General features: G+C 38.3%; 1 protein-coding gene across 2 annotated transcripts in view; it reads left to right on the forward strand.

The window, feature by feature from the left end:
* Positions 1–15,340, forward strand: part of KCNH1 (potassium voltage-gated channel subfamily H member 1) — a 179,516-nt gene that overhangs the window by 35,033 nt on the left and 129,143 nt on the right. Inside the window, exon 6 of one of the 2 annotated variants that reach the window (XM_082755628.1) lies at positions 4,371–4,838. In XM_082755628.1, the coding sequence (XP_082611754.1) occupies positions 4,371–4,838 (468 nt within the window). The remainder of the gene's footprint in view (positions 1–4,370; positions 4,839–15,340) is intronic. The other variant, XM_082755629.1, reaches the window with a different exon arrangement.

Here is a 15,340-nt window from a genome sequence, read left to right on the forward strand (position 1 = left end):
GGTAAACAAGATTGTGCCATAATTTTAAAAATGTAGTAGTTATGAGGAATAAAAGCAGAAAAATTATAATGGTGCTTAGCAGCATTGCCTAATCAAGAATTTTCTGCCTTTTTTTTTTTTTTTTTTTGTAAACCCTGTTTACCAGGGACTTATAACTGCCATTGGTATCTACTTCAAGTAGAGACTTAGCATCTAGCTCTTGGCTTGGGAGCAATTTGTGTGGGTGCCTGTAAGAACAAAAGCAAGGGAGAATTAGAGAGAGCAAACATGCAGTTGCAAACACAGAAAGGGGGAGGTTAAGCTGAAAATGAATGATTGTTTTTTCCCCGGTCATGCAGTCTTAAAAATAAATCATCGTAACCACTTGTTGATGCACTTTTGTAAGTCCTGACTGGTGGTATATTCACTGTTTTTTAACAAATCTAGGATAAATGTGTTTTATGTTAATAAAGAAAGAAAGAACACAGACTTGTGAAACCACTGTTGAAATTTGTTATTTCTGCTTTTGAAGTAATATTCTTTGGCTTTAAAGAACGATTAAAACATCATGCATCATTACCGCAAATAATAAACGCAGATAATGTGACTGTAGTCGCTGATGAATCATAAGTAATTGGAATACTTCCATTAATAACTTTCTGAAACAAGTATTTATTTTTTTTTACTGTGCAATGGAGAAAAATTCTCCAAAACCAGGGCTGTTTCAGTTATTTAGCAAATGATATTAATGAAATATTTGCTTATTGCACATGGGTGGAGGCTCAGCATGTTGGTTTGTATAGTTGCTTACATTTTCTTCATAATTACTTTCATATTTCTCTTGTTGTTACCTCTTCAGGAAGTATCTTTACAAGCAGTTTGAATCTAGTTGGTTCATGTGGGTGGTGAACCACACACGACTGCTTCAGCAAATACTGTTTTGGGTTGGCACTATTCTCCCCAGAGGCTAGAGTACCTTGAAAGTGGTTTGGAGTAGGGCAGCAGGTACAGAATCACAGAGTACTTCTCTTTGCATCTACCCAGCTTTGCTGTATGGTGCAGAGAGAGTGGGAGAGTGGAGTTTATAGCTTATAGTCTCCAGGTGACCCAGTGGTGGTGTGCTTGTCTGGAAGGATGGTGAATAAGTAGCCTGTGTGTGGCCCTTGGTGTGACACGTGGGCAAAAGTGCTCTCCCAACTTGAATGCAGCAACCTAAGAACTATGATGTAGAGTTTTAGCCCTAGGCTCTGTGGAGCTTCTTCCATTATTTTGTGTAGCACTGAGCTCTCTTGTAGTATTTAATGCTAAAAACACACACTTGTTTTCTGAGGCAATTAAGTTTCATTAGAGGGGATTTTTCCCCTTCCTTCAATTAAAAGGATAATTTGGCGACTTTGAAAGCTCTTGGCTGGCAGTTCTGGAGGATTCAAGACCTTTGCTAATCTGTTAAGCAAGTTACCTTTGAAGGCAGAGGTAGTGTGCTGGGGCCAGCACCCTTCTTCCATCTCAGGCAGTAAAATGATAATTCATCTTTTTGGCAATTCCAGCAAGATGTTGGAGTGGTTTTATGTGTGCATTAGTGATGTAGTGAAAGGGAGCCAGGGCTAGAATTTGTCACCCCAAGCACCTGAACAAAAGGCTGAAGACACCCTGGGCTTTCTGCAGGTGAATTTCTCTACCTTGCAGCTGATTGTCATGTCTGTGTCATTCCTTGATTCCTTGATTGTCATGTCTGTGTCATTCCTTAATTCCTGCCCTCCCCTTGCTCTTCCTGCCCTTTGAAGTCCACATGCACATTGCTGGTGCACATCCTTCCATTGGAGACAGGGAAAAGCAATTGCCCCCAATTCATTTTAAATAGGTGCTGGTAGAGTGGAAGCTCAAAAGATTTATTAATAAATCTAGCCATTCAGATAGTTTGGAGTACATTTACTTTCTAAATAAAAATGGAAGGAGACATTGATCCTTTTACTTTCCTGTGCTGTAGCCTTTTGGGTCTCCAACAAGCTAGTGGAGAGTGCTTTCTGCTTGGTGATGACATTTTAAAACACTGAGGCAGCAAATTTGTTTATTTTCCTAATGATTTGAAATCAGAAGCCTATTTCTCTCTGCACGCAGTTCAGTTTTACATCCATGAAGTCCCACTGGCTTTACTGGCATTTTTTGTGATTTACAGCAAAATAACTGACTCCATAATTAAGCTCCTTCTTTATTGCCAAAGAGAGACTGTTCTTGCCATTGGTTCTATTATTCAGATATATGGGAATCCATTAGTACATTTTACAGTAGCTTTAGTATGGAGGATGTAAAATCTCCACAAGTTCTTGGAGCAGAAAGAGGCTGGGGGTGGCCAAAATGGGATGCATTATACAATTGTTAGTTAAGAATTTAAATGTGTGTGTGTGACACAAACAATCGGAAGACAAGGACTTACAATATGATTTTTTCAGTGTTTTGTGGATGAGCTTCCTGTACTGATTGGAATCCTTATCAAAATGTTTGACTTTTTCACATAAGTATCAGTGAGACCAAAAAAATCAGCTCTAGGAGTCATCTGATGGCAAAAGAAGAAATCGTGTTTCATCCTATATTTAAAGGGTGATAAAATGTTACTACATGATTGAAAGTATTTGGTTTTGCTGATCAGTTATTTCAGTGAGTGAATATGTCTCAGTGGATTTCAGGATTGGGGTCTTACGTTATAGCTGCTGTTTGTGCATAGAAGCTCAGAGCTTTCCAGCTGATCCAGGTATAGCTGCAATGTTCAAAAGGGAGGGCAGGAGGTATTTGAAATACTGATATTGGGCTAGAAAAGACATTCTAACATCTGTAGCTGGGACTGCAAACAAGCCCTGAAGGAAACACGTGCCCTGAGTACACATAGCAGCACAGTACACAACATATGCCTCTTGCAGTCACTACCAAAAACTTCTGGGGACTGTGTTGGCTGGCCAGTGCCTCCTGCAGGAAAGAGACTGCTTCAGTCTGGTGCTTGCTTTCAGCTCCTCACACCACAAGCCAACATTTGTTTCTAGAATGGAGAACCTGAGTGAATCAGCTTTGGGACTGGCAGACCACTTAATGCTGCAGTGGCCATGTCCGAGTCCTAGTATTGTCTGCAAGGGTTCTACTTAGGGGGAAGTGTTTCATTCCCTTATTTACTGTGATTCTAGAAATTTAGCAAAACAAACTTAAGGGTTCTTGTTTGTTTGTTTTTATTTTTTAAGTGTTGATGCCCTTAAACTAATCCGCAGTTCTATCTGAGCAGGCCATGCTATTTCTCTTCTGGAGAACACAATGGACTTAAAGTCAGCAGGCTGGTTTTGTGCCTTGCAGCTCTCATAGTAATTTACGCATGTGCAAGGGACTGTGATCTGACAGTGTCTGACCCCTGTTGTGCACAAGAGTAACTGATTATGTGAGGTTCAAAGCAGCAGGGAACCTGATCTGAGGCTGTTTTGTCCAAATAGGACTCTTGTAGCTGATTGTTTTCTTTTTTGTCCCTTTTGGCTTAGTCTGTTGGAAAAAAGCCTACCAGTTCACACACATACACACAAAAAAGTACCCAGAAAAGCCCGCAGGTAAAAATCTGTGTTGAAATAATTGATGTTAAAGATGCTGAGATATGAACATGAAAAGAAGACATCCTCCTATTATAGGTATGCTCTCTGATCTTTTCCCAGAGAAAGTGGCCGCTTAATTTCCACATCTGCTTCCTCTTGCTCTGAACTACAATGTAAATAAATGTGAAACAGTTCTAAATATTTCTCCCAGGTTCTGTGTGTTTGACATGAGGAAACAAATCTCATTTGAGCCAATCTCCATCTTCCTTTCTATTTTCACCTGTAACTCATCCAGTAGAAATTTCAGTTTATTGAGGCTAGTGATAGTCATCCATGAACTTTAGTCCTGCACAGCTCGGAGAAGAGGAACAAAGGCCTGTGCATTTGTGATGGGTTGTAGTGCAGGACTTGTTTGCAGATACAGTATAGGGAAGAGTTAAATGACCAGTGTTGAGAAGCAATGTCCATGTGCTGGACTGGATGTCAGATGTTGTGGTCTTCTTCTGGTTTTGCTATTGATTCCTGTTTGCAATCGCCTTCCTTCCCATCATTTATCTGTCTCGACTATTTAGACTGCGGAAGGAGCTGTCTCTTCTCTGTATGTCTTGGACGCTCAGCACATTAGGCATAGTCCAAAAATAATTAATGACATTAGAAGAAATAGGTTGCTGATTTGTTTAACAGAATACTTATCCTGACCACTTGCTAATTTTCAAAGAGGCTAATGAGTATGTCTTTTTTATCAACTGAGCTCAAGATTCTGAAACGTAAAAATTAACATTAAAAAATTAATGTTTCCTTTTTCTCTTGAAATCCTTGTCACTACAGGTACTGCAGCTGGGCTCTGAAATCCTCCCTCAGTACAAACAAGAAGCACCAAAGACTCCGCCACATATAATTTTGCATTATTGTGTTTTCAAGACTACCTGGGACTGGATCATCTTGATTTTAACCTTCTACACCGCTATTTTGGTCCCTTACAATGTCTCCTTTAAAACCAAACAGAACAATGTGGCCTGGCTAGTAGTGGACAGCATTGTAGATGTCATTTTTTTGGTAGACATTGTGCTTAATTTCCACACCACCTTTGTGGGACCAGCAGGAGAGGTGATCTCTGACCCCAAGCTGATTCGTATGAATTACTTGAAGACCTGGTTTGTGATCGATCTGCTCTCATGCTTGCCATATGATGTCATCAATGCATTTGAGAATGTTGATGAGGTCAGTATACTTGTTCCACTTCCACCCCCTAATTATAACTTAACGTTTGGGACTGGGGAGGGGAGAAGAAAGAAATGGATGCTTTTAGTTAAATATGTTGGATTAGTGCACCTATGTCTCTAGTAGCTTCCCTCAGCACATATAAAAGTTTTGCTGATGAGTCTTAGCCAGAAGGGTCCATCTTTAACTGGAATGGGAGAAGCTGAGGTTTTTGGTGTCAGAAATCCATATTTATTTTCCTTCCTTCTGCATCCTGAGAGTTCAGGAGGACAGGCAGAAGCAGGTGGCAGAACCTGTGTACAGCACTGAGGAAAACTGCTTCATGAGACTTACCATAAACAGCTTGAACTGGTGTGTAAAGATGATTTCTTAGGGCAGGATTCTCTTCCTTTCAGTGATGACCGATAAGGGTATGTTCACTAATGGCAATTCTTCACATGAACAATTGGGAAGTAGAATGCACTTTTCTCAGCTACTTCTAAAGTGATATAGCAGGTGGCAGAGGCAGGCAGTGACTGACTACATCTTAGATCAACAGAAAGTACTGTGAGGGTGCCCGGTGATCCCTGCAATGTTGTTTGGCAGCAGTTGTTTTAGAGGAAGATAAAGCATTTGATACTTGTTTGATAATTACATAATTAGAGGAAAAAGCAGGGAGAAAACTGGAAATCTAGGCTCCTCCTTAATTCTTGCACATTTATTTGAGAACAAGTCACAAGCCAGCAAAAGAACTAACATTCAAACACTTAAACCACAATACTACTCTCATTTAACTGCTTATTTTCCTTCTGTATCAAGCTGCCAAGAAAATTTTCCTAAATTAAATGTTACATGAAAGTACCATGCCCAACTAGTTCAGAGAGTTAATGAACAGTTAACAGAATCTTGATGACTACAGCAGTCTACTTTTTAACTATGTCTTATAAAATCTGTATCATCAACTTGTTAGGTGTCTATATTCCTATGTGACGCTAAACCTGTAACATATATGCATCAGAGCTTAGTATTTAATATTTAGCCTGTAATATTTATTTTTTATGAGTGTCTTTGAAATATGCCAATATTATAAAGGACAACCTAGCTGTTGAAAGAAAATTATACCCAGGAAAATATCTCAGTAAAAACATAAAGATTTTGCTTTTATAAAAATACACTACATGGTTTGTTTATCTAACTTAAAATATTTTTCTCTATGACTTGAGGATAAGTAGGAAAACTATTGGATATAGGGGAACAAAAACGATGTTATTTGATATTTATCTCTCTAGAGAGATTTTCATTTTATATAAAGCTACAGGCTGAAGTAAGACAAATGAGAGCATGCAAAAAGCCTTGTGAGACCTGTCCTTAAGTATTTGTTTGTCATGAAATGCATTCAGGCTGCAGATTCAGGGCTTTCACATGTTACTTTACCATGGCACTGATAAAGCAATGGAGAGAGTGGCCATACATCAGTTTCTGACATTTAGACTGAAAGATTAAAAAAAAAAAAAAGAGGGGGGGGGGGGGGCGGGGAGGGAGCTTTTTTTCACTCTTTGCAAATAGTAGCAACCTGCTAATGATTTTGCTGGAGGGACATTTCACAACTGGAGACTGGTGATGTGACCTACAGAACATCCCTGGGGAAAATGGCTGTACCAGAGGCCACACAAGCCCCTGAGCTGAGCAGACTCCCTGCTCTGAAATTCTTCTTATGAGGGTTTGAATTTCTCCAGGTTCTTAGTCTCCGTGTTGCATTGTAACAACGAGGAGCTGATTGGTGCTTCACTTTTCCTGTGGGTCTTCAACAGTCTCCTTAATCAGTATAAAAGTGTTAGTTTTAGTTATTCTAGCCATCATGCCCAAGGAAAAAAAAATCTTGATGCTATCCTTTCAAGACTGTTCATCTCTGTTTTCCCTAGTGAGTTCTGACGTTTAACTGGTGTAAATCATTGTAGGGCCATTAGAACAGAGTTTCCACTGCTGTAAATTGCTGCTCTTCTCTTAAGGGCTCGTAGACTGGTTTACAGGCCCTGTGGGGCTTTGCCAGCAACGTCAGCAGAATAATGTAGTGCACATCAGGTGGGGATTTGGGACAGTGCATTCTGATCGCTGGTTTGTGAACTGCCTGTAGAGAAAAAGATAACCTCTTATTAAAAGAAGAAAAAAAAGCCACATTCAAGGAGTCTTGAGAGCAGAAAGGCCTTATCTTATATAGTATCTGCCACGTACAATATTCCCTTCTGGGCCAACTGCCTTTCTCTCGTTCTTGGTGGTTTAAATTTTACTTGTCTCTCACCCCGTTTTACACACCATATTACTTTGCTGTTGGATTAAGTCAGCTGCAGGGCTGAGGTGCTGAAGTTACAAGTGGCCAGACTGGGTTGGTATCCATGTGTTACTCTGACTTTGCTAAAAGTAATTCCCTTGGCACTATGACAGTGCAGTCAGTGGGTGGCTGTGGCTGCTGTGAGTTTTTTTTTCTGGTGAACACGCTCAAAAAAAATTTCAGGGATTAAATGATGCCTACTGTCAGCAGCAGCTGTAAAATGAGATAAAGACTATGAATTGCAACTTTCCTTTGTGGGTGTTTTCCATATGTGATTTTAAACATGAGGAAATATAATCCTGGCTTTGTTGCAGTCTCTATAATAAAGGTAGACTGGGGCAGGTTAAAATTCACTGTTTTTTCTGCCTCTTATTTTGTGTTAAAAGAAACCTCACCAAAACCACTGAAGACGTCATGGAGGAACTAACTTGACAAGTCAGTTTGTTTCTAAGAGTGACATTATTACTGTGAAAGAGACGTTGAATTAATTTGCAGTGGACACAGGATCTGGACCTGATGAAGTAAAAAGCAGTGTAGACAGGGTGTTGAGACTTTTGGGTCTTTGGGTAACTTTGGGACTGTCCCAACACTTAGCTCTTGATAGATTAGTAGTGAAGCCATTGTTGTCTTCTTTCAGGTGTTCCTATAATATAAGATTAATTATAACATATGAAACTAGAGTTGATCAATATTTTTGACAGGAAAATACTCATTTAAAAAGAAGTCTGATTTTTCCTCTATTTTGAAACAACTTTTTGTTTTGCAAATTTACCTCATTTCTCATATAAAACTTAAAGGAATGATTTTAAGCCTATTTCATAATTATTGGGTTTATTACAATTTGGAACATTACTATATTTTCCATTCACATTTTTAAAACATAATTGAAATTCCACTTTCTTCTTTGTACTGTTCAGAATATTTTTTCCATAAAAAATCTTTGAATTCATTAACTATTAATCAATACAACTATTAACAACTACAATTAATACAAGAGGAACTTAGGTATGAATAACCACATTCTACAGGCGGAAGAAGAAAGAAAAAACAGTAATGTCTTTGTTCAAGGATGTGGAATTGAGAGTCTCAATATGAGAATATCTGAAATTTTTTATCTCAAGTGCTGTACTGAAGGAGAGTGCAGCATCTCATATTCAGACGTGAGCAGAATCCAACAAATGAAGAAACAAGTAGCTGCAGAAAAATTTCCATTGGTACCCAAATGAAGGAAAAGTTATAAATGTTTCTCCTGTTTTTTTTTTTTTTTTAATTATTATTTTTTTTAATTTTTGTATATGATGAGATGATTATACAGTTAAATAGAAATTACTTTCATCACCTTCATAGAACTTCAAGAATATATTCCATTGATTGATGAGTCAACATAATGCTAGGCTTAATCTTTCTCCTGTTAAAACAATACAACATGCTGTAGTAGAGTTTGAGTAAGAAAAGAATACATTGGTCTAAAATTTACACAGCTCTTAAAATGTGGTATTAATATCTTTTGGATTCAAATAATGACAATAACATTTGTCAGTGATCCTTTACAGTAATTAGTATTATTCCTCACGTAAGAAAATACCACCTACTTTGGGGGATAATGTTATCTTTTTGTGTTCAGACATCCGTCAGTTGATTTAATAAAAGACAGGCTTAAACAAAATTCCACAATTTTTGCCAAGAACAATGCAATCTAAGTCTTCAAATTCCAAAGGCAAGTTGAAGTATTTTTTGCAGTGTCAGCTTGAGCAATTTTATACTGTGGTTTTCAGCTGTAATACCATAAGATATAATTTATATTGGAAAAAATTTGATGTTACATGTGACACCGTTGTGAAATTTCATGGTAGGAGTGGAATCCAGTCGTGTCAATACCATGTAAATCTCTGAAACAGCAGTTTTTACTACCGACTCCCTATATGTATTTGAATCAAACACTCATCAACTGTTGGCTGATACCAAAGTGAGAACCATATATTATTCTTATGAAATGGGACCGGCACTGTTTAACACCTATGTTGGTGACACGGACAGTGTGACTGAGTGCACCCTCAGCAAGTATGCTGATGACACTGAGCTGTGTGATGTGTTTGACACACTGGAGGGGAGGGATGCCATCCAAAGGGACCTGGACAGGCCTGGGAGGTGGGGCAGTGTTGAACCTCATGAGTTTCAGCAAGGCCAAGTGCAAGGTCCTGCATCTGGGTCAGGGCAATCCCAAGCACAAATACAGACTGGGCAGAGAATGGATTGAGAGCAGCCCTGAGGAGAAAGACCTGGGGACATTGATTGATGTGCTTGTAGCCTAGAAAGCCAACGGTGTCCTGGGCTGCATCAAAAGCAGTGTGGCCAGCAGGTCAAGGGAGGTGATTCTTCCCGTTGTGAGATGCCACCTGGAGTCCTGCATTCAGCTCTGGGCTCTTCAGCACAAGATGGACATGGACCTGCTGGAGCGGGTCCAGAAGAGGGCCATGAAGATGACCAAGAGGCTGGAGCACCTCTCTGATGAACACAGGCTGAGGAAGCTGGGGTTGTTCAGCCTGGAGAAGAGAAGGCTCTGGGGAGACCTTACAGCAGCCTTCCAGTACCTAAAGGGGGCCTGCAGGAAAGCTGGGGAGGAGTGATAGGACAAGGACTAATGACTTTAAACTAAACAAGGCTAGATTTAGATCAGGTATAAGGAAGAAATTCTTCACTCAGAGGGTGGTGAGGCACTGGCATGGGCTGCCCAGAGGAGCTGTGGATGCCCCATCCCTGGAGGTGCTCAAGGCCAGGCTGGATGGGGCTTTGGGCAGGCTGGTGTGGTGGGAGGTGTCCCTGCCCATGGCAGGGTCGGGGTGGAATTAAATGGTCTTTAAGGTCCCTTCCAACCCAAATCATTCTGTGATTCTTATTACACCAGGTAGAGAAGAAATAAATGCATAGTGAAAGATCATCAGGAAAGATGTATTCAATAAAAGTGATCTACTGTTCACTTAAGTGCATGAAAAAGAGAGAAGCTAGCATTTAGGCAAAGATGACATAGAGCTTTCAAACAACAAAATTTATGATGATAAAAAAGTCACAGGAAAAACACAATACAGAAGTAATCAAAGAAAATTAAGCTATTTAGTGCTAAGTGAGCATGATGCAGCTTGAAAGTAAACAGTGAGTTGTAAGAGAGGAAAAAATGAATGTGTTGCTTGTCAGATTTTTGGCAAATGTGAGGCAGTACTTTTGCAATAGATTAATTTAAAACCTTATTAGTGAAATAATCTCTCATGCTAATACAAATTGGCTATCTAGGAATTGCTGAAGTAGCTATACTGAAAAGCATGCAAATTGCCTTGATTTGTTTTACCATTTTTTTTTGCAATAAAGGGCAAGGTAATAAATGATCACGATATTTATAGTTTTATTGAATAATCAGGGGTCCATAAAGAATTTTGGTTGAATTTTGCAAACTGGAAAAAAATTTTTAAAGTCTTCTAAACTGCAAACAGCTATATAATTTGAAGTCTTTGAAACTGCATAGTTCATCTCTCCTGTTTGTGCCTGTCTTATTAGGCAATACTGTAACTGTTTTGGATGCAAGTCTATTGATAAATCTGGTAATGAATTAGTATTTTTTATGTGACTAATTAGAGCTAAAGCAGTCATAACCTATTTTCTTTGTAATGTCTATAACAAAGCAGCTATATATCAGAGTAGGAGCCAGGCATTGCAGAAATGTTGGTAAAGTGTGGTTCTTGGATGTGCTGACAGAAGTGGGAAAGGATAAACTCCTAAAAAGCCAACCTCCATGCAACTAATGAAGTGCCTCTTTTATGTTACCAACTCGAGGGGTAGGCTGCCTGTTTCTTCTAAACCCTGTTTTCCAAACTGTGTTGGTTTTATATGTGTAGGCACATACACCTCCTCTGTATAGGTTCTGCTTGTGGCTGTTATGATGCAGGTTAGCTCTTCTGCACTACTAATGTTCAGAGTAGTCTTTTTCTGTGTCATGGATAGGAAAGGGTGTGATTACGTTTCAAGGCTACTTCCTAGCTTTGAAAAGCACGCCATGATTTATCATGCTGTTAAAGACAGAATAGTAGTCTACATAAGCTGTTCAATCTATATAAAGCTAAAAGAATTAAAACACTGAATTACATTTTCAGTGATAATCTATGGTGATAGCCTTTGTCCAAGAAGGAGAGCTAATTGAATTTCTTAGATTCTGAATTATTTCAAAAAGCTGCTGTTCGAGTGATACTTAGGCTACACATAAAGGGAAGCATGTTTCAGAGACAGGGATCAGTTACCTTTTTTCCCCAGTTCAGCATGCTTGTATTGATCTGAGGCAGAAAGTCAGATGAGCTGGCAAAGGGTATTTATCTGAGTAGCTAAATGGTTGCTGTGTAGTCTATTTCATATTAGGGACTGGATTAGAATTTAAGATGGAGTGGTACTAGATGCCAGTAACACTAAATCTTATTTGGGTGTTTTGCATATTTGAGGTAAGTAAAAAGCTTCTGGAACAGGCTGGTTCTTTGAAGCACAACCATTGGGGGAAACAGATAGGTGTCTGTTAGGGGTAAATTTTTGATTTGGTAGTGCGGAAAGTGGGAGGGAGAATAGCACTTTGAAGCTTTAGATTACTTATGTGTTATCTTTATCCATGTTCTTCCTCGGAGTCAGTGCTTTTAAAAAGTGCTTGCTTCCTGGGTCTGCTGTTTTCTGGTGAGGCAAGGATGGACATAGATTTATAAATGAAAAATCAACCCTTTCATCTCTTCCCACACCCTGTGCTCGTATGCATGAATTATTGTTGTTTCTCCCTGGAATCTAACCAAGCTGGGAAATGTCTGACTAAAATAAGCATTGTGAGTTTAGAGATCTGCCTTCATCAGTACTGAGAACCACAGCAGTAACCTGAGAGTTTAGGTATTGCTTTTGACCTGTGTGCGTAATGTTACCTCATCTGTTGGATGTTAAATATGGTAATCTGTAGGAAAGGTCATGTTTTCAGAACCTGATTAAGAAAATCAGAAGAGGGAAATAAAAAAATGAGAAGTTCTAATAATGACCAGATAGCAAAATGTTGCTTTCTGTGTCTCGTGTCTCACATATGCTAGTGATAAATTTGGTTCATTGTCTCCTTTTCTGGATAAATAATTTATTTTTTTGTTCTGTTTCATTCCTTTAGTGGTTAGCTTTTAGTCTCCTTCATCTCCCTTTAATTGAGGTAAAATCAGAGCTTCAGCTGTTATAAGTGAGAAGAAAGTGCTGGAAAACCTAGAGCAGATTTGTGTCAATACTAAATATTTTTCTTTTTAAAAATAGATAGTAGGTAAGAAATAAATTATACTTCCTTTGAGCCTAGAAAAAAATCTTAATGGTTGCATGAAGTCCATTTTATTTCTGTACATGTGGAAAGTAAACAATGGCCTAAAAAGTGAATACTATTGTACTGTCATGCAGAGTGAATCCTACTGAAGTCCTAGCTTTAGTACAACTCTAGGAGGTGTAGGTGATGATGAAAGTTGCGATGATGATGATGAAAGTTGCAATTTACTTCTTCCCAAAAGTTGTTCACTCTATGTTCTATTTGTTTGGAAGGGAAAATGAATAATTTTTTCTTTTTTTTTTTCTTTTTTTTTTTTTGGGGGGGGGGGGTCTGTAGATCATTTTTATTGCTGTTCTTTAAACACTTTTTTTTTCTTTTCTTTTTAGGCGCAATTCTATTATTCAGTAAATTTTGGATTGAATTTCATTTTGCTTAGCAAACGAGCAGCAGTAACTTCTTTTTATTTGTACAGCATCTAGCACTGTAGTGTCCACTGTTGCTGTTCATAGGCACTGTAATGACATAAGAAACAAATAATTACTCTACTACAGCCCTTATGTTTTCATAAACCTTCACAAAGTAATTCATCACAGTGTCTCATCTCTGCAACTCTTTCCATGGATGTGGAAGTAATGGTATAAATCTTCTGTTGTCTGATGCAAAGCTAAAAATGAAACATTGATATCCTGGATCCTGTGCTTTGAGAGAGAATTACATCTGGGATATCAGTGCAAGGCATGGGGTGCACTGACAACAGATCAGGTCTTGCAGAAAACAGAGAGATGCAGAAATAAATCTATGTGTAAATATGCACAGTATCTAGTGAGTAAGTCAAATTTACAACAAGTTATGCATGGAAATTTAGTTCTGGCAGTATTTCATGGATAAACTTCTGAAGCATTCTCTTTTAATGTAAAATGTGGGTTCTGCTTTCCTCCAGTACTAAGGAAAACTGATCTGTTTTTCTGTTGGTTTTGAAGTGTAGCTCTATTCTGCAAAGACTGCATAGGAGGAAAGGGGAGGGAGTGGTTGTATTTATTATTTTAAGCACTTTTGACAGGTTTGCTCAGTCAGAGAACACAGAGTTATTTCTTCTGGCTGTCAGTGCTTTGAGCTTGCCCTTTGGTTTGGAGGGGACTTGCTACAGATTCTTCAATTTTCATGCATCAGCCATCACTAGCAATGAAATAAAACTACCAGCATATTAAATATCTGAATAAATGTCAGCAACTTGTTGTGGTTTAACCCCAGTAAGCAGCTAAGTACTGCTCAGTCACTTGCTCATGCTCCCTCCAGTGGGGTGGGGGAAGAGAATGAAAAGGGCAAATGTTAGAAAAAATAAATCTCATCAGCAGAGTATTTAGTTTCATTTGGTTATTTCAAACAATTTGACATATAAACTTATGTGAAATTCAGCATTTGATGCCATATTTCCGTTAGTGCTGCACCCTAGTTTCCCCTGTAACAAAAATATATTAAAAATGTACTGTTTTTCTGCCTTGGCCATGGACCAGATTTCTTAGCTTTTACATACCCCCATGAGGAGAGATCTGTTGGGTAGAGTATGAACAGCTGGAACCGTGTATGTGAAAATCTGGCCCAGGTAGGACTTTGTGGGATGGTATTTAATCTTGTCCTTTCTTAGGCTGACACACAGAAGTGCCTCCTGGTGATCTTTTACAGCAGAGCATCTGAGGGTGCCTCTTTGGGCAGTCTGGGACCCGTGGTACAATTTCTAGCTCTTTATGAACCAAGGTTTCCTTTGGGCAGAAGTAGCTCTGAGCATCTCTTAGTCTGCAACTCAAAGGCTGTAGCAGCAGCAGAGCTAGGAGGATGGGATGTGCATCAAGGGGAGTAAATTGAGTTCAGGCTCTTCTTTTGTGTGACATCGTGGAGCCATCTGTATGATAAAAGCATAAAAATAATCTGCACTGATAGGAGCATTAAAATGGACAGTAATCAAAAAGCACAGTTCTCTTTCGGAAAGGGGCAATCTAGAAATGCCAATTTTGAATCCAGCGGATCTATTCCTGGGAGTGTTACAATATTACTTGCTAAATTTAGTGACAAAAAATACTGTTTTAAAGTCTTGGGGAAGGATCAGATTTTTTTTTTTTCCTGCTATATAATCTAAGAAATGTTTCCATCGTTTATACCCGTTTAAAATTCTGCCACTTAGGAATCTTTAAGAGAATTGTATAAATAATTACCTCCCTGGGCATTTCTTCATCTTGATATTGATCCATTTAGAATAGACAAAACCTTTCTTCCCTGAGGAAATCAAATAGAAAATACCGTTAATGCTAAGATTAAAATCATGATTTCTTTTTTTTGCTTTTGCTGAACTTTTAGAATCTTATTGGCAATGCAGTCGCATGAAATACTGTGGCTGATTTAAATATTAAATGCATCCTTTGAATGCAACCAAATCATGCATTTATTTTCTGTAAATAAGCAAGTTCTTTTTGTACAAAAAACTTAATTCTCTCTACCTCTGATCAGAATTTGGTATGAATGCCTTTCTCCCAAGTGATACAGTTCTATCACTTTTGAAATGTTTTACAAAATTCCTTTTTGCATATTTCACAAGGGAAATTAGGATAAGAGTACAGCGATCTCCAAATAATCTGTTCTGAAGCTCTGAAAGCAAAGTAGCTTGCTTTGAACTTTTTCATCTGATTTCAAACATTGTATTCATATTTTTTCCTAGTTTCAGCTCCCTTTCTGTGATTTTATTTTTTTCCCCTAGTATTTCTAATCCTTATTTTCAAACTAATTCGATTAAGAGTTAACCAAATTCCAAAAATTCCAAGTCCTTCCATCACTGTTTTTCTTTGGTAGGACTCTAAATGACAAACAACTTTTTTTTTTTTTTTTTTTTTTTTTTTAACTCCCCCCCCCTTTTTTTTTAATCCAGCAATAAACTTTAATTTATCGAACAAGTTTTGCATCAATATT

Source organism: Aythya marila (assembly GCF_965140915.1).
Source record: "Aythya marila genome assembly, chromosome: 3".
In the NCBI taxonomy this organism is placed as follows: domain Eukaryota; kingdom Metazoa; phylum Chordata; class Aves; order Anseriformes; family Anatidae; genus Aythya; species Aythya marila.